The sequence below is a fragment of the Vanacampus margaritifer genome, chromosome 15, assembly GCF_051991255.1.
Source record: "Vanacampus margaritifer isolate UIUO_Vmar chromosome 15, RoL_Vmar_1.0, whole genome shotgun sequence".
NCBI classification, from domain to species: Eukaryota; Metazoa; Chordata; class Actinopteri; order Syngnathiformes; family Syngnathidae; genus Vanacampus; species Vanacampus margaritifer.
This window is the reverse complement of record NC_135446.1, coordinates 9,106,423-9,128,225: the sequence shown is the minus strand read 5'-3', so window position 1 is coordinate 9,128,225 and position 21,803 is coordinate 9,106,423. Positions and strand designations below refer to the sequence as shown.

At 44.1% G+C, this 21,803-nt stretch overlaps 3 protein-coding genes across 7 annotated transcripts; 2 read left to right on the top strand and 1 right to left on the bottom strand.

Annotated features, from left to right (window-relative positions):
• The first annotated feature begins 621 nt into the window (after nucleotides 1-621).
• Nucleotides 622-8,900, top strand: mtm1 (myotubularin 1). 4 transcript variants are annotated; one of them, XM_077545335.1, is made up of 16 exons: nucleotides 622-741; nucleotides 1,610-1,684; nucleotides 1,758-1,830; nucleotides 1,892-1,986; nucleotides 2,119-2,229; nucleotides 2,307-2,408; nucleotides 3,504-3,587; nucleotides 3,655-3,804; nucleotides 3,885-4,070; nucleotides 4,145-4,327; nucleotides 4,428-4,583; nucleotides 4,657-4,704; nucleotides 4,786-4,878; nucleotides 5,917-6,030; nucleotides 6,108-6,284; nucleotides 6,367-8,900. In XM_077545335.1, the coding sequence occupies exons 2-16, from the start codon at nucleotides 1,625-1,627 to the stop codon at nucleotides 6,568-6,570; spliced, it is 1,836 nt and encodes a 611-aa protein (XP_077401461.1). In that variant the 5' UTR covers nucleotides 622-741; nucleotides 1,610-1,624; the 3' UTR covers nucleotides 6,571-8,900. The 4 variants fall into 4 exon arrangements, with proteins under 4 accessions (XP_077401461.1, XP_077401458.1, XP_077401459.1 ...); XM_077545332.1 differs by having other exon boundaries at nucleotides 6,364-8,900; XM_077545333.1 differs by having other exon boundaries at nucleotides 658-741; nucleotides 1,562-1,684; nucleotides 6,364-8,900.
• Nucleotides 8,901-8,933: 33 nt separating this feature from the next.
• On the top strand, nucleotides 8,934-17,216 carry LOC144035562 (phosphatidylinositol-3,5-bisphosphate 3-phosphatase MTMR2-like). Its single transcript, XM_077545331.1, has 18 exons — nucleotides 8,934-9,277; nucleotides 9,600-9,690; nucleotides 9,811-9,876; nucleotides 10,111-10,192; nucleotides 10,279-10,373; nucleotides 10,593-10,700; nucleotides 10,769-10,867; nucleotides 10,937-11,020; nucleotides 11,117-11,266; nucleotides 12,086-12,274; nucleotides 12,340-12,525; nucleotides 12,594-12,752; nucleotides 13,624-13,671; nucleotides 14,589-14,681; nucleotides 14,752-14,865; nucleotides 14,926-14,969; nucleotides 15,049-15,181; nucleotides 16,849-17,216. Exons 1-18 carry the CDS (start codon nucleotides 9,189-9,191, stop codon nucleotides 16,996-16,998), a joined length of 1,980 nt encoding a protein of 659 aa, XP_077401457.1. The 5' UTR covers nucleotides 8,934-9,188; the 3' UTR covers nucleotides 16,999-17,216.
• A 134-nt stretch (nucleotides 17,217-17,350) lies between these two features.
• cd99l2 (CD99 molecule-like 2) lies at nucleotides 17,351-21,565 on the bottom strand. 2 transcript variants are annotated; one of them, XM_077545346.1, is made up of 10 exons: nucleotides 21,398-21,565; nucleotides 20,719-20,772; nucleotides 20,360-20,380; nucleotides 20,249-20,284; nucleotides 20,076-20,159; nucleotides 19,827-19,895; nucleotides 19,680-19,739; nucleotides 19,496-19,615; nucleotides 19,349-19,414; nucleotides 17,351-17,969 (listed from the first exon to the last, which is right to left on the bottom strand). In XM_077545346.1, exons 1-10 carry the CDS (start codon nucleotides 21,471-21,473, stop codon nucleotides 17,911-17,913), a joined length of 645 nt encoding a protein of 214 aa, XP_077401472.1. In that variant the 5' UTR covers nucleotides 21,474-21,565; the 3' UTR covers nucleotides 17,351-17,910. The 2 variants fall into 2 exon arrangements, with proteins under 2 accessions (XP_077401472.1, XP_077401473.1); XM_077545347.1 differs by lacking the exon at nucleotides 20,076-20,159.
• Nucleotides 21,566-21,803: the final 238 nt, after the last annotated feature.

Below are 21,803 nucleotides of genomic sequence, written 5' to 3'. Positions count from 1 at the left end.
AGAGGTGGCGCAAGTTGTGCTCATTGGCAGCTCATGAATAAATGCACTTATGTGGAGTTTTTTTTCTTCCCGTTACCGTTTGTTGAATAAAGCTGAAAGGAGACCGTCGGCTGTGTCAAATAGTTCTATAGTGGCTAGGCTATATTAAATGAGGTAACGTTTACATTAGTGACGTGTAGATGTGCAGTTGTGTAAAGCAGTTTGCACTTTAGCTTCGCTTTTAAAATGTGAAATGATCCCATGCTTTGGACATTTTGTAGTTATTCACGCTTTCCTGCTGGCTAGCATTTATTTGTTACACAAGTCTGCAGTCACAGTGCATGTAGAAAACACCGCAAAATTGTGCGATATAATGAAAACTGCAATATGAATCTAAAAAAACTGTGCCAGCTACCGTGAGACCGTAAAAAGCAAACTACAATATGGAAAGGGATGACTGTAGACTACACATAGCCAACTCACTAGGGAATGATTGCCAAAACAGTCCTCCTTTCAAGTGTCGCTGTCTTTTCATTTGTAACCATGGAGATATCTCCGGTTGTGACATCCGAACCGTCGCTCCCACAGCCGCAAGTGGAGGAATAGCGCTGGAACGCCATCTCCCAGCATCCCACGCGAGCGCCGATTTGACAACCAGCCAATGGGCGCCATGACAGGCCGGCACATGACGTCGGTGGGCTGAAGAAAGTTCCTGGCGGCGAACAGCTCGACGGTCCCCCACGGGAGAATCGCGCTTTGCGGGTGAGTCCGCACGTTTGGCCCCGACGCAAGCTGTGGACTGCTTCATGGAAGTCGTTTGGTAGACTTTGGCCGATGTACGGGCCTATCGTGTGCGAGAAGGGCGAGCGGTTTGCTGGGAACGAGCTTTTCTGGGCGCCTGGGCCTCGGCTATTTCCTGGTAAAGTCCTTCTCAGCTGTGGCTGTTGGAAGGAACAAGTTGGAAAAGTTGACTGCAGGCGCCAAACGAAAACTCTTTCGCCTCTCGTTTTCCTGGCTGAAGTCCGCATGCCCGTCACTCTCTTCGCGTTGTCGAAGCTTATCAGAAAGCAAGTTTAGCCATCGAGCTCTCACTACCGCGGGCCTCCCATTTGTGTGCATATCTTATTATCTTGCGTTTCTAACTCTTCGTATGAGATTGCTTTTTCGCGATCTGCTTTAAGTGACGAGTGAATACTCTTTGTTTGCCCAACTGTCACTGTAAGTACGTTCATGACTGTACTGTAAATATATGAATGCACATGCGCAGTTGGGTTTGCCAGCCTCGGTTGTGTTGTGCTTTGCAATGGAGCCAACATAGACTAGTCCATCAGAAAGTTAGCAAATACTCAACACTGCTACACGTACTGTCCATATAATCGGAGTCAAGACCACAGCAGACAAGGGCTCCTGTACTTCTTGTGGTCTGCTCCAAGGTTAATATTGGTCCAGTTTGGGCATTTGGTGGCAGTAATGAGCGTAATGTCAAAAAAGGTGCATATATCACAACCTTGAGGTATAGAAGCATAAGAGAGTATGTTCCTTATGCCACTCGTTCCAATTAAAAGCAAAATATGTGCCTCAGATCAAGAAAGTTTGGGAAATGCTTTCTGCATGTCCTCGTGTCCTTCAGCCTGTGGAACAGTGAATGATGGCCTCACCGATCTCCGTCTACAACTCCAGCGTCTTGGACGCGCACATCTCCAGCGTGAGTGAGACTTTTAGTGGACATCGGCGAGGGAGGAATCAGAAATGAAACATGCTTGTGTTTGTCCATGTAGACCTCCCGAGAGTCTCTGAAGATGGAGTTGTTGGCCGACGTCACCTTGCTGCCCGGAGAGGAAAGAATCATAGGTGAGGGAAGACTGGCGCTCTCAGTTGATCAGCATTTTTGTTGACCTCTTTTCCTGCACAGACAAGGACATCATTTACATCTGTCCGTTCAGCGGCGCCGTCAAAGGCAAAGTGTTGATCACAAACTACCGACTTTACTTTAAGAGCTCGGATGCGGTAAGCTCACATTGTAGCTATATATCTTATTATAAATTTAAATTTTAAATAATATGATAATAATTATAAAATTCATCGTACTACTCAGAACATAACTAGAAAAATGCATGAACTTTTTTTTTTTACCTCCAGGATGTGGCGGTGACACTGGATGTTCCGCTGGGCACCATCAGTCGCGTCGAAAAAATGGGCGGAGCGTCAAGTCGAGGAGAAAACTCGTACGGACTGGACATTACCTGCAAGGTCCTTGTTCCTCAGCTAGCGTGCTGTTTGGGTCCACGTGGGTTTTGACACCTTTCTTGATTATTTCCTCCTATCAGGACATGCGAAACTTGAGGTTTGCACTGAAGCAGGAGGGCCACAGCCGGCGAGACATCTTTGAGCTGCTCTTCAAATACGCCTTCCCCGTCTCGCACGGCCTGGTAAGAACACAGTCATGCGGGAAAATCAGGATGTCCAAAGTCTGGCTCGCTGCAAGTTTATCAGCCTGATGCATGTTCTAAAACAAAAACAAAAACAATTAGGGATGTTCGATACGACTTTTTGGTCAGACCGATACCTGTACGAGCCCTGAATTCTTGAGTAATCACAATACCGATACTACAGGGCTAGGCAAGTTCCGTCCTAGAGAGCCGCAGTCCTGTATGTTTTTTATGTCTCCCTCCTCGAACGCAGCTGAGAGGCTCCTCCAGAGCCTAATTATGAGCTGATGATTTGAAACACCTGGGTTGGAGGCAGGAGACACCGACAACATGCAGGACTGCGGCTCTCTAGGACCGAACTTGCCTATCCACGCCTTACAATAAGGCCTTGTATCGGCCTGATACAATACCTGGTATCGGTACTTGCCCATCCCTAAAAAAAGAAAATAATCAACCCGGCCCATATCAGATAATTATGAAAAAAGGTCAACTGGCACTCGTTAGTTTTAATTACAAATGGAATTTAAACAGAAGTCACACTTTTAAAAATATTTTTTCAAATCTAAAATCGCTTCATCCAAACTTCTCACTTTTTTGTATGAAAGTAAATTAATTTGAATATTGCATGATATTACACTTATTTTGAATTATAAATGCAAAAAATATTGTTTGAAGTTCATTCTTTTTGTAAAATGTGTTTTAAATATTAAAAACAATAATACAAATAATATTGAAATACTGATAAATAATGAATATTTTCTATTTGTTATTCCAATGACTTGAATTTTTTTTTTTGAAAGGTTAATGCAAACTTTTTTTTGGGATAGATTTTGTTTTTTTATGTAACAAAAAGTTCAGTGTTGGGTATCAAAGTTTTTCTTTGAAAATAATTAAGTAGTTTAAGAATTTGTTACAATTTTAAATGTAGAGCTAAAAATAAATTAAGTTACAATTACACTTAAAAAAATATGTGCTTTGTCACTGTTAACACCCAGTTTAGCTTATGAAACAATCCCCTCCCCTTTTTTGCATTTTTCTTGTGTGACATCCACCCCTGATGTAAATGCTATCGGTTGTTTGATGCCATCTGTCCAGCCTCTGTTCGCGTACGTGACTCAGGAGAAGTACGAAGAGAACGGCTGGAGCATCTACAGGCCTGTTGAGGAGCTCAGGCGGCAGGTAAGCCTAGAGTGGGAGCGAGAAAAAAAAGGTTGTGTGACGGTCGGTGTATGCGTGTATATTTCAGGGTTTACCAAACAACAAGTGGCGCATTACTTTCATCAACAAGAACTACGAGCTTTGTGACACGTACCCCACTGTGCTGGCTGTGCCCTTTAAGTGTAAAGAGGAGGACCTGAGGAGAGTCTCTTCCTTCAGGTCCAAGGGACGCATCCCAGTAAGTTGATGAGGATGGTTTTGGCGGCTCGGTGTTTTTTTCCCTCCGCCAAGCGCTTGATGTTACTGACTCCGCCACAGGTCTTGTCCTGGATCCACCGCGAGAACCAGGCAGTGATTGCACGCTGCAGCCAGCCGCTAGTGGGCATGTCGGGGAAAAGGAACAAGGACGACGAGCGCTACCTGGACCTGATCAGGGACGCCAACGACACTGCCAAGCTCACCATTTACGACGCTCGCCCCAACGTCAACGCCGTGGCCAACAAGGTCGTGCGGCTTCCTCCAACGCGTTTGTTCTCTCTCCCTCCTTGACCCTTGACTTTGGAGACCTCCTTTCTTAGGCCACGGGAGGCGGCTACGAAGGCGACGAGTACCACAACGCCGAGCTGGTCTTCTTGGACATCCACAACATCCACGTCATGCGGGAGTCCTTGAAGAAGCTTAAGGATATTGTGTATCCCAATGTCGAGGAATCTCATTGGCTGTCCAGTCTGGAGTCCACTCACTGGCTAGAACACATCAAGGTCATTCAGCTTTTCCAATTTCTGTTTTAAGCATCTCACTACAAGACTGTTGAACGGTCCTGAGGCAGGGACGCAGAATTGACTTCCTGTGTGTGTGTAGATTGTGTTGTCAGGAGCCATCCAAGTGGCAGACAAAGTGTCCAGTGGCAACTCGGTGGTGGTCCACTGCAGCGACGGCTGGGACAGGACGGCTCAGCTGACGTCCCTGGCCATGCTCATGCTGGACAGCCACTACCGCACGCTCAAAGGACTGCAGGTCAGTCGCCGCGCCGTGTCCCGCCTGCGCTATCCAAGCGGTGATCAAACACGTCCCACCTTGGCCTCTGCAGGTGCTCATCGAGAAGGAGTGGATCAGCTTCGGACACAAGTTCGCGTCCGTAAGGAACTTTTTCACCTGTCCCAAGCCCTGCAGTGGATGTTCACTTAGCTTCACAAAATGTGTGTGTGTGTGCGTGCAGAGGATAGGTCACGGTGACAAGAACCATGCCGATCAAGACAGGTCGCCCATCTTTGTTCAGTTCATGGACTGCATATGGCAGATGACCAAGCAGGTACGAGCGTCACTCAAGCGTTGACATTTTGCGGGCTTCTCTCAACCGTCTGCAATTATTCTTGCTGCCATTCCAAATTTGAATGGCAGGTGAACAGCGTCACAACATCGTAGATGTTTCTGGGTACCAAGTAGCATCCGGTTATATATATTCAAACAGTGTAAATACATTACTATACAATAATACTTAACTATATAATTTTCTATGTACAGTGTATAGAAAAGGTCTACACTCCCCTTTTCAAATGCCAGGTTTTTGTAATATATAAATGGGACTAAAAAAAGAATGTAATGCTGAAAAGTGCAATTTTTGCAAGTAGAATGTCATAGGCGGCTCAATCTCGATTTATATGTGAAAATCATTTTTTTTAGTTTGAAATCTCTTGTGCATTTGGCCATAGAGACTTCTACGCTTTGCTTTTTAGTAGGGATTGGCAAGTACCGATGCCAGCTATCGGACCGAAAGGAAATTAGAAAAATAGAAAATTTGAAAAACAGAAAATTGCCATTAATTTCATGCAATGTTAAGGAACAATGTTTGTTTTCTGAGAACTGACGCTGTTGCAGGTGCAAGGATTCCCCGATACCAGCCATATGACATGATAAATATGGTTGACATATTGTTGTAAAACTCAATATAAAGTAACCTCTGGACTCAAAATTGGTGTGGGACAGTAGTGCTGGGACAGACGCCTCTTATTTTTCAATTTTACATCTCTCAATATTTTTTTAATGATTTTTTTATACATACAAATTAGCATTTTAGCTCAATAGCTTCCAGGTCGTATGATCTGTGGACTGAAAATTGGTTTGGGAACTTTTGTGCTGGGCCTCCCGCTTGAGATACGCCTCGTATTTTTCAATTTTGCATCTTTCAATATTTTCTATGAATTTTAAACGTAAGAATTGGAATTTTAGCTCAATAGCGTCCAGGTCATATGACCTATGGAGTGTAATGTAGATCTTGCTGGAACATTTTCTTGCTGGGCACGACACATGAACGTCAGCATTGGTTGAGCGTTCTGGCCTTTCCCCGCAGTTCCCCACTGCCTTCGAGTTCAACGAGCGCCTCCTGCTGACCATCCTGGACCACCTTTACAGCTGCCGCTTCGGGACCTTTCTCTACAACTGCGAGAGTGCGCGAGAGCAAAATGTGAGCATGACGGCGAAGAGGGGACGCGTGCCGCAAAAGCAGCTGACTAAGCATGCGCGCGTGTGTTTCATTGGCAGACCCTGCGGCAGAAGACGGTGTCGCTGTGGTCGTTGGTCAACAGTAAGACAGACATTTATTTGAACCCTTTCTACACGCCCGAGTCGGGGAGGGTCCTCTACCCGGTGGCCAGCATGCGCCACCTTGAGCTGTGGGTCACCTACTACATACGCTGGAACCCGCGCATCCAACAGCAGGTAGGAAGTGCAGGCGCGCGTACGTCGTTAGTCGTGCGTGATCGTGTTGATGGTCTCCTGTGTGTGTGCGTGGCAACAGCAGAGTCCAGTGGAGCAGCGTTACATGGAGCTGTTGGCGCTCCGGGACGAGTACATCAAGAAGCTGGAGGAGCTGCAGCTTTCCGACTCGACGGCGCCCCCTTCAGTGCGGCTGGCCAACAGCGGCTCCAGCGCCAACACCTCGTCGTCGTCCGCGTCGTCCCCCACGCAGCCGCAGCAGTACACGCACCTACACACGCCCTTCTGAGGGACACACTCTAATATGCGTGCACACACTCTTCACTGCTGGTGTGTCTGTGCAGTGCTAACAAAGAACGCTAACAGGATTTTTTCATTTTATATTTAGCAGGTGATTATGTATGCAATATGGCACCATGCAGCCTTGTCACCACACACACATACACAAGCCTTAAAGACGTTTGCTGGCTTTCATTCCAAGGGCTTGAACACACACAGGAGAATAAGCCAGCGCGCAGACTGAAGACACATTAAACACACACACACACACACACACCATTTCAAATCGGGATGAGCACATGGAGTTGAGGTGCAGAAGAGAAGATGGAGTCACGAGAAGGTTGGAATTTCTGCTTGTCTGTTCAGTTGCCGTTTCCTCTCTTGGCTCCCGAACCATCGTACAAGATGGGCGACACGTCACGTCAAATGCGGACGTTTTCCTGCTCTTCCAGAGCCTCGCTAGAGATCCTATGCTAATGTTAATGTTCAGAATTGCGCGCGTTCTCCAAGTGACGCTTTTCTTTTCCTTATGTCTTAGCAGCTATTCCGATTTGCATTTGGTCCTTCAGGCGAAACGGCCGTGACTTGAAGTCCTGCTGTCCTTTGATGCAATAACGGTCGTTTCTGGAGCCAAAAAGCAAATTGGCGACACCCCCGCCGAGCTCGCCGGATGCGCGAGCGTCATCCAAATGTGTGCCTTGATTTCCCTGCGCTTCACACGGAACGCCCCGTCGTACTTTTGAGGCTCTTTGGTTTCCAGTTAATTGGACAGGGTATGGCTCTCACGGGCCCGTCAATCACAATGTCCCAAAAGGCCAAAGTGCTTAAGTTGACAGTGGTCCCCAACCATTTTTCGCTTCATTGACCGGCAACTATTCGGGTTGAGGGGAGGGGTCGTTATCACGACTTCACATTATTTTTTAAATTACCTGTTTAGTTTTATTTTCTTTTTACCTCTAAACAGTATGTAAATATTAACATACAACGTGCATTTTGACAACCAAATCAAAAAGACAGAGAAAATGAAAGCGTTTTAAGCAACAGTACAACAAATGTAGAACAAAAATAACAATCAACAACTCAAAATTCACCTCTCAGCAATAACGACTGCGCCGTAAATACGTTTTTTAAGTTGTGATCCGAATGTCCATAATCAAAAGATGACACGATTGATTGCTGCTTTGGTCCATTGGCTTTAATAGCGGCTAATCGCCGCTGACGTTTTCATGCTTTCCACATCATCACTCGGATGGTGGTACTTGAAATGATTCGACGGTATTGTCATCTTGCTCTTATTTTGACGATATACCTTGCACAACAGATTCATTAGTCCACGTCGCTTTGGAGATACTGCCACACAACCGAGAGTGAGGAAATTCGCTCATCAAAATAGCTTCATCTGCATGTTAAGCCATTGTTTACGTCTATTAGCTTTTGTTGTAAGGATAACCGGTAGGTGGGGACCACTGGTCTAAAAAATGCTTAATGTAAAAAGCTTAACATTGTGTCAACTGATCATCACCAAAATGTATGTGAATATATCTACTCATGCCCTGTTATGCCTCTGAAAATATCGGAACAATCTCCTCAGGTTTAAGGTTTTTGTCAATGTGAATCCTTCTCTGGATAATGAGCATCTATGGAGAGTAAAACACTTAACATCCATAAAAAACAATAATGGGTGATTGTGCGTCATGATATTCAGATCAAGGATGGGGCATAAGTAGAAATGTCCACGTAAATATTGGATCGCTGTTTTTGGACAGTAAGCGACGTTAGGGTTTTTAACATGTTAAGCATTTAACTGTCCTAGTCAAGTGTACTTCTTGTATCCCGTTATCAGCGTTCTCGTCAAGCTTGTTCGTAAGAGAGAAGTTCTCCTTTTTGAAGTTGTTGGATGTTCATGCTCTTTTCCAGGCATTCGTCCTGAAAAGCTCGCAAACAGGGTAATCGAGACGCTTTTGGGGAAATCCACTTGAGATGAAAATCTATTTTTCTTTGCTTCTTTTCTATAAACACCAGGATCAGGATGTGATTACCTCAGTCCAAAGCTATTTTGTGCTCTCAAGCTCTCTACTTGTAAGAAAAACAACAACAATCATTTATCTAGTGTCAAGTATTTTACTTTTATGGGGGAAATGAAGGGAATGGGTGCTTTTTGGGGGGGAAGCGTTTGTATACTACTCGACTTAACTTGACGTGTCTTTTTTTTGTGGTTTGCTTCCTTTGCTGCTCTTTGTTGTTTTTCACTAAAGGGAAGAAGAAAACAAGAGCGCCATCAATCCTCTACACAACTGCTTGGTTCTGTAAATATCATTGATTAAATTAATTTAAGATTGAGGTGTGACGTGTGTCTGTCACGTGGCTTGTGAATGGGATGCTGCGTTCCTGGACAAAGAGTCGTCGTCTTCGCTCATCAACACATATCTTTTCTAAACGTCGCGTCGTTCCCGGCGTTTCTCTTCTACGTCTGGCCTCCTACTTGCGTTATAACGCGCTTGGCTTGGACATCGAGCCGTCGTCTCATCGGAGGACGCCGAGCCGAGCCGAACCGAACTGATCCCCGCCCCCTTGACCCAAAAAAGCTACGCTTGAGAGAGGAGCAAAAGCGTCGATCGCTGGGTCGGGATGGCAGATGGAACCGAAACCGGGGCCGACCCAAATGGAGCTTGGAGTTCGGCTGCCGTCAGCAGCGCAAATGGACCCGATCCAGACAGGTGATTCATTCCACTTCCTGCCGCTTTGAACGTTTCTCTTTTAAGGTTTTATGCAGCGTTTTTTTTAAACATTTATTTTTCAAGCCTCCCTAAAACAGATTTGTGCACTTTGTTCTCAATTTAGCCAGTGAATGTTTTTAGAGATGATGGGACGTGGCTTGCGTCAAAAACAACCTAGCAAACGTTTAGCATGTTAGCTTAGCTCCGTTCGTTGGCGTATGCACACGTAATAACCAGTGTGTATTTGTGCGCACGCTCATTGGTTGAATGCGAGTTTTAACCGCTGTGTTTCAATGGAAATGTGTTTTGCTTGCGTGTGTAGTCCATCGGGAGGTCACGTGGAGTGGTGTAAACAGTTAATCGCGGCCACTTTGTCCAGTCACGTCTCGGCAGTGTGTGACGTCATCACCAAGGTAAGCAAAATGGATGTTTGTTGTGTTTGTGCACGCTCCTCTTGCCTTCCACATATTTCCTTGCTGTTTCCATCTCAATTTGTCTCTCGCTGACCCTTTTGGTCCATGCCCGCACGGCAGGATTCTGCGGATGAGTGTTTCCGTTGCCATGGAGACGATGACACCGAGCATCCCGCCAACGCTTTGGCAAGTGTCTGCTTCTCTTTTTTTCTGGCCTTTTTCTTCACGTTGCTTTCCATTTTTCTAGTGCATGGCTTCGCAAACTTGTGGGGTCCAGCGACCTTTTTCCAAGGCAATTGCTTGTCATAAAGAAATGGCAGAAATGATCAATAAATGCTTGGCAGACCTTCTGTTTGAGAAGCATTGATCTACTGTAGTGTGAATGTAATGTTAAGAGGCTCACTGACTGCATGTGTGTAGAAGCCTCTGGCACCACGGCTGAAAATAAGTGAAAAGGCGTCTGCAGTTCCTCTCCTGCCAGGGGAAAACATCCAGACGACCAGTGAGTTTCAAATGCTTGGCCAATGATACCTTTGTCTTTCTTGTGACTGACTTTTTTTCCTCGTTTCTTTTTCTCCATTTGTGCAGTTGAGGATGTGACATACATTTGTCCCTTTAGAGGCCTGCTCAACGGAACCTTGACCATCACTGACTACAAGCTCTACTTCAGTAGCATAGAAAGGGTAGCGCATAACTCTGTTTTTGCAACTACACTTCTTAAATTGTTTATGAAATCAACAATGTATTTTCAGCTCATTTAGGACAACCAAGCAGCATTTTGTTGCAATTTTTAGGGAAGTAATTCAAGGCAAGATGTACGAGAAAGATGAAATTGAGATTTTTGAACCACACCAAGAAGCTTTTGGTTCTGTTCATTTGTCAACTGATTTGTTTGGCTTCAGGAATGTCCATTTGTCCTGGCCGTCAACCTGGGCGTCATCAGCCGTGTGGAGACTGTGGGCATCCCCGACCGAGGCGACAACACAGAAGGCCTGGAGCTGGTCTGCAAGGTAACGACTCACGATCGCCATTCACACGCGGCAGGCCGGTGCCTAAACACTTCAACTTGTCCACCCAGGACCTGAGGAGTCTGAAGTTCGCCTATAAAACGAGTACGGCCCACACCGACGTGGCGAAGACGGTGGCCTCGCGAGCGTTTCCGCTGTCCCGCCAGCTGGTCAGTTGAAAGACGTCAAGTTGAAACACCGTTGCAATCGATGTTAACGTCTCTCTTGTGCGCACGCAGACTTTATTCGCCTTCCGCTATGAGCAGCGCTTTGATGCGGACGGCTGGAAGGTTTACGAGCCGCTGGCCGAGTGGCGGCGGCAGGTAAGAACACGCCTCGACGTGTAGCCTATCGATTGTTGACATTATCAAGAGTGACGCAAAAGCTCTTAATTCAAATGTCTTTTTTGCAACCATCAGGGTCTCCCCAACGAGAGCTGGACCATCAGTCGACTGAACGCGTCCTATCAGCTGTGCGATACGTACCCCGCCGTCCTGGTGGTCCCCACCAACATCGTGGACGACGACATCAAGCGGGTGGCGGCGTTCCGAGCCAAGCGGCGCATTCCGGTCGGTGGGCTTTAGTACTGCACTCATTGCAGTCAACAAACCATAAAACATACAGTTGATTTTTTGGGGTCTTATACTGCCCCCAGGTGGCCAAAGCATGCACCCCACAATGAGGAGATATTATAGTGCTGTTTTTATTATTAACTCATTCACTGTCATTGACGGTTATAGACGTCAAATATTCATTTGAACTATTTCTATTAGTTTAACATTTTTTTTCCACTTTTGTTAACACGAGTATGAAAACCTAGAATTTTTTTCTTGTACATTTAGAACAGATATAAAATTTGTGATTAATCGTGAGTTAACTCGTGAAGTCATGCAATTAATTACGATTTAAAAATAAAAATTATTGCCTGACGCTCCTAATTATTTATCATCTTTTCTTCTTTTTTAAAAATCATGTCAGGTGATTAAAATTTTTAGATGTAATTAATTATTGACTTCAATAGTTAACTCATGATTAATCATAAATTTTATATCTGTTCTAAATGTACAATAAAAAATGTTTTTTCTAGGTTTTCATACTCTTGTTTACAAAAGTGGGAAAAATGTTAAACTAATAGAAATAGTTCAAATGAATTTTTAACATCAATAGCTGTCAATGGCAGTGAATGAGTTAAAAGATGAGAACTTTTTGTGTCTGATCAAGGGCAGACAAAACAAGTTTTACTTCTGTCCCCTTTAATGTCTTTTACTTTAAAGAGTTTTTTCGAGCTCAACAAACTGGAATAATTTTTTTTGCCCTTCCCGAAAAGCGAGCTCGTCTTTTGTCGCGATCGATCTTGAAACGGCGTCACCGTGCCTCTCCCCCGGCAGGTGTTGTCTTGGCTCCACCCCGAGTCGCAGGCGGCCCTGGTGCGCTGTGGCCAGCCGCTGGTTGGCGCGGCCGACCGCTGCTGCAAAGAGGACGAGCGCCTCCTCCAGACCATCATGGACGCCAACGCGCACTCCCACAAGCTCAGCGTCTTCGACGCCCGACAATTCAGCGCCGCGCGCAGCAACAAAGTACGTCCCCTCCTACTCGATTGTAAATTGAGTTGCGTGCTTTACACACCGCATCGCGCTGGCAGGATAAGGACGGCGGCTACGAGAGCGAGAGCGTCTACGCCAACGTGGAGCTGAACTTCCTGGAGATCCCCAACATCCACGTGATGCGCGAGGCCCTCAGGAAGTTGAAGGACGTGCTGTACCCCGACATCGACCAAGCGCGCTGGCACTCCAACCTTGACCAAACGCACTGGCTCCACTACATTCAGGTACGCGCGCTAAATAAGTGCGCACACTCGTACCAAAGTCTAAAGAGAGAATAATCGGCGTTTGTTAGCTGCTGCTGCGTGGAGCATCCCAGATGGCGTCCAAGCTGGAGCGCGCGCAGACGTCAGTGGTGGTCCACTGCAGCGACGGCTGGGACAGGACGGCTCAGCTGACGTCTCTGACCATGCTCATGCTGGACGGCTACTACCGCACGCTCCGAGGGTTCCAGGTTCGTCCCTGCCTTCGCTTTGTCCTCCTCTTTACTGTAAAAAAAACTGGGAGTAATATTTACTTAATTTTATTTTTTTCACTCAGAAATTGTAAGTACATTTTAGGAGAGTTTTGAGTACATTTGACTAGATTATTATAAAAAAATGTTTTTATATATATATATATATGTAAGCGTCAGGGTTGGGAGGGTTACTTTTAAAATGTAATCAGTTACAAGTTACCTGCTAATTTTTTTTGTTAGTAACGTAATCCAAGTAACATTAAAGTAATGTAACTGGATTACTTTTGGATTACTCCAATATTGAGTATGCTCATGAAGACAAAATAAAAAATAATAACACCACAATATATATTCTATACAATGTGCCCCTGCTATTTACGGGTAATAGGGACCCGGGCAGCCTACAAATAGCACACCAAAAATTTTTTTAATTAAAAAGCATGTAGGCTATTGATTGAAGGCCATATGCTGTTTTCGAACTGTCATTGAATGCAAGCACACCTCACAGTTTGATAGATAGATAGATAGTCATCCAATGAGGATGACGATGCGTGACATCAACTGCAAAATGAACTTTTATCCCAGTCACAAGTTTAGCCGTCTATATGTTGTGCATGATGTTTAAATAATGAATTGGTGGGAGGAAGATTTGTTTGGAAGGTGTAACTCACATTATGGTTGTAGGCTAGCGGGATAGCTAGCAAGAAGCTACAGTGCGTAGCATGCCGCTGGACTTTTTTTTTTAATTAACTTGTAAAATGTTTTAAAAACTATCTTTGTAAAATCATTTCTGAGTGAAAAAACGTATCTAGTTTTTTTTCAAGGAAATATTACTCTTCTTATTTAGACTGGTTTTTTTTTCTTCTAGGTTCTGGTGGAAAAGGAGTGGATCAGCTTTGGACACAAGTTTGCTGCTGTAAGAACACTTCGCACACTCGCTTTTGAGACCGTCCTTATCATTTTGACCGCAATTAAACATAGCTACCACATAACATGCAACCCCAAATTGCCATGGAAATTATTTAGCCAATTAATCATCCGGACGATTGAATTGACAAATTATGGAGCTTCAAACATTGGCCAAAATCATCAGCCGATTATTTTTTCCCCTTATGCTCTCTAACCATTTATTGCAGTTGTACACAAGTGGTCTCATTTATAAAACGTAAATCTATACCATAACCTTCAATCCCTAAATAATGATGTTTGTTAATTAGGTCAAGCAAATCCTAATTTTTACAAGCAGCACAAGTATAAAAATAAAATAATAAATGTCAAACACAAATAACACACACATGCGATATGGCCCCCCCCCCCCAAAAAAAATCTTGATATTTGTTTCATTTAGGACAATTCCCATTTTAATCGAAGTAATAAAGCCTACAAAACATTTATTTAAAAGGGTTCATTCAAAAATAAATCCTGTGCAAAATGTTCAAATTTTAACATTAACTTAACATTCATATCTTGTGCAAAACTGTGCAAAATTACAACTCACAGTAACGTTTTAATATGACTAAAGAACTTTTTTTTTTATAATTCCAAAAAAGACAAGAGTGTATTGAAAATGCACGATTTAGCTAATTTTCAACCATCTATTCTTCAAATGATGATTAATCAAATTCATTCGATTTATTGCCCAGCCCTACACACATTTGGCAAGGATTAATGCCCTTATAACGTCATTAATTGAATGCACTGCACCACACGATGCATTCTGGGAACCGAAAAGAAAGTTAGATTTTTAAACGATATTTCCGGTTGACCACGAGTAGTGATCGAACATCCCTTCCTTCAAATACAAATGATTTTGTGTCTGTGCGGTGTCATCAGCGCGTGGGCCACGGCGACGACGACCACTGCAACTCTGAGCGCTCGCCTCTCTTCGTCCAGTTCGTGGACTGCGTGTGGCAGATGAGCCGGCAGGTACGTTGTTGCCGCCAAAGTCAAAATCTCCCGGACTTGCCGCCGTGACTCCCGTGACCCGTGCCTGCAGTTCCCGGCGGCGTTCGAGTTCAACGAGCTTTTCCTGCTGACGCTGCTGGACCACCTGTACAGCTGCCTCTTCGGAACCTTCTTGTGCAACAGCGAGCAAGAGCGCGCGGCGCAGGTGAGCGTCTCGCGCCGCTCGATGGCTGCCCGCTTTGCTAACTCTGCTTTTGCTTTCTAGGAGCTCCAGATACGGACAGCGTCCCTGTGGTCCTACATCAACAGGTAAGTGGAGACTTTCTCGCCTGGCTCGTTAGCAACCTCGCGGTCTTGACCGACTCATGTTTTTTGATGTCGCGTTTAGCCAGCCTGAGGACTTTAGCAACCCGCTGTACGTCCACAAGAGCCACAGCGTGCTCTACCCGCTGGCGTCCTGCAGGCATCTAGAGCTGTGGACGGCTTACTATGCACGATGGAACCCTCGCGTGAGACCGCAGGTGGGTACCTCCTAGAATATATTAGTGAACTGAGATAACAGTCAAATTTGTTCCAAATGTCTTAAATTGTTTTTCTCCATAAAAAAAAAAAATCGACGGAACTTAAAAATAAAGTCTCCCAAAACGTGATCTTCTAAACATGTTTTTTTTTTTTTTTAGCTTTCCTAGAACAAAAAATATATATCATGTAGCTGTATTGTAGTATAAGCAGAGGTGAAAGTAGGCCGGAACGTTCCGGTAAAAAAGGTTTAAAAAATAATAATAATTCGTTCCGGTCCGAAAATATGATGGCAACTGTCAAAACCCCATGTTAATTAACCTGCCACCCAAGAAGAAGAAGAAGAAGAAAAAATCTACCAACGTTAGATTTACATACACAAGTCATTAAAAGCAGGGGGAGCGTGAAGCGGCGCGGGATTACATATCACGCGGGTGCGCACGTGCGTGGGGTGGCGCGGAGGACGCGTTTGGGGACACGCTGCGGTGCGGCGAAAATTCGCATATTCGTCAAAGTTGAAAAATGTGAACTTTTCGCCTCGCGGCCTGATCGGCTAAAATACGTGCCACATCGGCTTCGGGGATGGACTACGTCACACGCAGCGTCCTGTCTGTTGTCACCTGCGTGCAACAACACGGGCAGCCACTTAATACCCCTGTAAAAAAAAATTATCCCCTCCTGCGAGTACAACGCATGTTTTTCAATAAATACATAAAAACACACGTGGGCTTTGTTTTGAAACGAGAGAAAAAAAGTATCGCGGGGAAAAAAAGCACTCGCGCTCATTCAATGATCACTCACACAGTAAGAAATCTCAGATATCGATAGAAAAGCTCAGTTACTATTTTTCTGTTTTGTTCCAGATGTTTGAAGTTTAAATATCTGTTTACAAGGAACCTTTTCGAATAATCTCCACTTTTCTGTGGTAAAAGTTATAATATCTCACGGCAGGGGATGCAATTTTTGGCACAACAGCGGAACGCTTCCCCCTATTTTGGTGTGAACATAGCATTAAGTGCTTCTGAATTGTTCCAGTGTTCTTGTGTAGTGTAATCCGCTTCCAACGATATCTATAATTTATCTATCCCACAGAGTTCTGTCCACCGGTTCCGTAGTTATCCGTTTGTTATGTGCTATTTTGAACATCATAAAAAAAAACATTCTGGCTGCGCAGCAACCTTTATTCCGGCAAGAAATTCTAGCCACTTTCACCCCCGAGTATAAGCTGCAAACAAGGGAAAAAAACACGACTGTACTTTCAGTTATTGTCTCTTCTTCTACTGGGAGCTGCCAAAGCAGCTTAATGGTGCACCAGCGCCACCAAGTGATCATGTCCTACATGACTACAAAAAAAAAAGTCATTCAAGACTTTTCAATTATTTTTTTTAGGATTTTTATTTATAGATTGTAAAGAGATGAAAATAGTCATTTGTTGAATTTGCAGCTTTAGGAATTTGCATTTGCTTAAATGAAAAACGATGTCAATCTAAAAACAAATATCTTCACAGGTCAAGTTACATTTGAACATTGGACCTCTTATTTGGTAGCAGTTTCGCAAGTGCATGTTAACAAAAAGTTTGTACTTACTTATGCTGAGAGCCATTTGCATAGACTATTTATAAAAATAAAAGAAAACCAATTGTGGAGATTTGCTTGCGTGGCTTTGCAGGCGGCGCAGCATCGCATGCTGAAGGATCTGCTGCTGTTGCGGGCCCAACTTGAGCGACGGGTGGAAGAGCTGCGTAGGGAGGTCCAGGCCAACTCTCCGGCATCATCGCCCGACCGTGCCGCTGGGACCGCCGCCGCCACCGTGGTCTGACGCGCACACACAAGCGTCTGCGCGTGTGCGGATGTCCGGTAAACGGGGGATAGTTTGCATACGCCATTGAAGAAAATCCAACATTAAGAGACTTTTTGAGGAGCATGTTTATCCCTCCCTCACTCACTCCTTAAATGTCTTCAATGCCATTCCTTCATTTTTTCCAAAGATTGATTTCTTAACTAGTGATTTACAATAATAAAACTTTGCTCTGGCAATATTTGCCTTTCATTTTGAAAGAACCCTTTTGCACTTAAGTAGGGCTAGACCCTGTGAACAAAAGTGTTTTGTTGCCAAAAATAATTAAACTTTACTCCTGCAAAACCACACACACACAAAGAAAAGGTCATAGTGTCATTAACGGTCTGGCCGAATGTTTTATTTCGTTTTTGCATCCTGTTAGCGTGGAGTGTAAAAAGCTCTACAGATGCACTTGTTCTTGTCAAACATTCCGCTGTCAGTCTTAAACACATTCCTCTTAATATTAATTATAATTGTCATCGTTATTGTGAGAGGTTGATCTAATAATTGTCAAAAGAGCACAGCAAATATGAGCACTAAGCGTTGCGGTTGCCACGACGACACCAAAGCTCACTACGTTTGTCCAGTTTGAGAGTCAGGAAGAAATGTGCAAGTAAGTTCCCTTTACAACCAAATCACAAAATGAAAAATTATATCAGGGTAAAAAAAATAGTTACACTGTGACAGAGAAAGGGAATAAATAAATTGAATGAAAGAAAATGTCACATTATGCAGGACTCTTGAATGTTTGATGTCAGTCAGTGCAAAGGAACAACACAGCTTTGTAGAAAAATGTCCATGAAATAAACCCAGAATGTACTTGGTGAAGCTCGTGTGTGTGTGTGCGTGTGCGCCGGTCAACGTTGTGACGCTTTCTTCATTTGAGCGTCGTCACACGACGTGGGCATGGCGAGGTTCAGCACTGGACTGCTCCAGAAGAGTCTGCTGCACTGCAGAGCAACAATAAAATAATAATTTAAAAAAGTGATTCAAATCCACTCGTATCCATTACTTAGCTTTCCGATACAGTCACGCCTTGAGATAAGAGTTCAACTTGTTCCGTGACCACACACCTATCGCAAAGTTGGTGCCATTAATCTGTTCCAGCCTGCACCCCCAAAACAACCCAAATTATTTTAATGTGGAAGAATAGCACTCCTAATATTGTACGGTCTAAAGACAAACAGTCATTACGTCAATAAAAAGAATTGAACAGTTTTTGCTAAACCGCTTCAATGGAATTCTGCGCCTTATGCTGTGGTCAATTTGACCTCGTGGGGGCAGTAGAAGGCAGAAATTATAACTAAACCGAGTTTTACTGAAAACTCTTTTTAGGGTCACGTTTTGGGTTGAGTTAAATGACAAAAGCAGGGCACCTAACCGAGCCATGATAAACCACTGGTTTGTATATTAAAAGTAGAACAAACACAAGTTCGTTGCCTCAAAGCGACTTCATCTGGTGGCGCTTTTGTTTTAGCTGCCACTAGATGACGTCGCTTCTACGCGACGCAAAGTTAAGGACTACAAATCCCAAACGGCTGTTCGACTTTTATGCGCGCTGCCGAAACGAATGCATTTAAAACCAACCGCAATGGCTCATGTATTTAATTATTTTGAAAGGATGAAAACAAGAACATTATTGCTAAAATTGTAGCTGTTTTTAGTTCGTTTTGTAAATGTAAAATATAGTTTGTTAAAAGTTTTGGCTATTTTTAAAAGCTTTTTTTATGTCCCCCCACCCCTAATGATAGTTTTATTTTGTTAGTTTTCATCAGCTAATTTAACCTTGCAGCCTACATGGGTTCAAACACTGCAACATAGATGCTAATTAGCATTAAGCTTACAGAAACAATGTGGTGTTTTATGTGCCCCCTCCCCTCAATTATAGTTTTAGTTATTTTGTTAGTTTTCATCAACTAATTTAACCTTGCAGCATACATGGGTAAAAACACTGCAACATAGATGCTAATTAGCATTAAGCTTACAGAAGCTATGTGGTGTGTTTTTTTTTTCCAATACATAAAATGCCATTCTTTTTTCTTTTTTTTTACTTTGCTAGGAAAGTTCAAGTGGGAGTGGCATTCAGTTAGAAGACTTTTGGGACAATTATTGCCAAAAGTGTAGCTTGCCACCCACCATACGCCACTTGTAAGCAAAAAGCAAAAAAATCAGCTTTATCTTAAAAAACAACTCAAAGTCTGGTCACTCATATCTCAAGGCACCACTATACAGAATGGCAACAAAAAAAGAAGAAATAAACATTGTTTAATTGTTTGTTGATGTACATTTGACCTAAAGAAAAACATTATTCTTCCTGACTGTTGGCTACCTTGTGGTTCTGTCGCCAGCACCGCGTCCGGAGCATCAGCCTTCACCATCTCCGCGTTGAGGCTCTCTGTCACAAGCGACACAAGCACAAGCCGTGGTGAGCGGACAGACAGACGGACGGATAGAGAAATGTGCGTGTGCGACTTACGCTGGATGCCAAAGCACAACTTCTTCTTCTGGTACGATATGTAGCTGCTGATGGCGCCCACCAGCGCCATGCCCACCGCGCTGATGATGCCCGCGATGGTGCCGATTTCGGCGGTGGTTTCTGCACACACGCAGTCAACATCACACACTCTGAAGACAAACGCACCCAGGGCGTCTGGTCTCACCCGTGTTGCCATTGTCGCCGCGTTGGTTGATTTGATCGCGATCGCCGCTCGGCCGGCTGCCTGAATACACGCAAACAAAAACGTCAACATCACTGCGCCTGTTTGTGGAACAGTTCGTCTTGATGAACAAGCGGCGGCGGTTGTCACCTTTGCCTTTGTCGGGTTTGTAGCTGTCGTCTTTGCTGACGTCGATCAGGTCGCTGTCGGAAAATCCTCCTGCACACAATCGTACACGCCGCAGTGGGTTACACGTGGTGTAAACGAAGGCTGTTCATGCATATGGATCGTGTTAATGCAGCCAATAACCAATTGAATTGGGAATGAGTGCAGGAAAAAAAAAAAAAGGGAGCTGCATTAGTCAGCCTTCGACCTTAACCTTAACGCTGGATGACCCACCTCCACGCCGGCCCCCTTTATCCTTGTCATTGTTGATGTCGTTGTTGGGGTCGAGGGCGTCGGCCAGGTCAAATTCGTCGGCGGCTGTCGGGGTTCAAAATGAGGAACGACAAAGGGGAAAACCAAAAGAAGCAATACGGCCGCATGCTGGACGAAACGTGACGTGGGCTTACCTGCTTTCCCTTTGGTCTTGATTGGAGCCTTGGTACCTGTAGGGGGCGATATGGCACATGGTTGGCATGTATTATAACTGTATTATTTGGATTATGATGCGTGTTTGTTACCTGGCAACGGCGCTGGTGTGGCTGTAATAAACAGATGACATGAGGTGAGAAACATCATACGTGTGCATGTGCAGCACGTATTCAAATTTGTGTATATGTGACACTCAAATGGCTTCTTGAGACATTTAGGGCTCTAACTCATGATTGTAGGGATGCATATTGCTGCTGCATCAGAAAAAATGCTAAATTAAAACTTGAATTGAACTTCTCGTTGAGTTAAAACAAAAAGTGATACTAAACTTTATTTATTTTTTCTGGTTTCAATTGGCTAAATTGCAAGAAAAATTCCGTGTTGCAAAGTGACACTACTGCTGTCTGTTTGCACCGGTCGAATTTGGGAATATTGTGTGAGTACCTACTTTGCTCGTTGGCGCCGTCCAGAGCGTCGGCCAGGTCAAGACCCTGAGGGCGCACTGCAGCAACAACAACAGAAATAAAAAACGTCATTCCAGAATACACTGCTGTTTTCCTACTCACAAAGGGACAACAAAAGGACTTTTGTGCACTTTCTTGTTGTTCACCCTCCCATCCGACAGGGGACACAACTTGAGTGACAGTTTTTATTTTTGTTCGGAATATCATCAATTAGGGATGGGCGAGTACCTAAACCAGACTGCCATTCATTTAATGCATTTTTAAGGAAACTGCTATCTTGGAATATATTGGTCTTTTTTTGGGGGTCATTGTTTTTGAGGAGAAATTTACATGTAGCAAAAGTAGTGGACTACTACATTCAAGAGTTGAGTACTATAAATGCGGTCTGGAAAATAGTGTAACATGCCCAATTATTATTAGTGCAGATGCATTTTCGTCACCTTTTGGGAAACAAATCAAATAAGTTAACTTAAACCAATGGATAGTTATTGATGTATATTCAATAATGGACAATAGAACGACGAACGATGGTGCTCACGATGGTGCTCACAATGGACCGCACCGTTATTGCTTTGGGCCTCCGCTGCGACACAAACTAGGCAGCACGCATGCGCACGACAATCGGCGGCTTTTCTTTTTTATCGGTAATGTCGTTTCGTTTACCTTGCACGACTAGCGTCATCATAATCATCATCATCATCATCGCCAGCAGCAGCGAACCTCCACGAGCAAGCGCCATGACCCAGCCGAACAGTGCCGTCCACGAGCCGCCGGACGTATCAAGTTGAAGCTTTTAGGGGCGTGTCCGAGCGTGCAGCCTGCTACTTCCGGTGGGTCCTTACAAAATAAAAGGTAATTCGGCGTTAGTTCCGAAGACAAAAGAAGGACACTTGTTATTGTTTTGTCAAGCTTTCGTCGGCAAAAAAATAAAAATAAAAAATCGGAAATAACCTTTGGCAGAGGAATCAATCAAAATTGATTGTTGCTTGCTTAAAATTGTGTGTAGTTTTTATTTGATGTGAAGAAAAGCAGCAAGAAAAGTCAGCATTTTATGTTTTTGTTTAGTTTT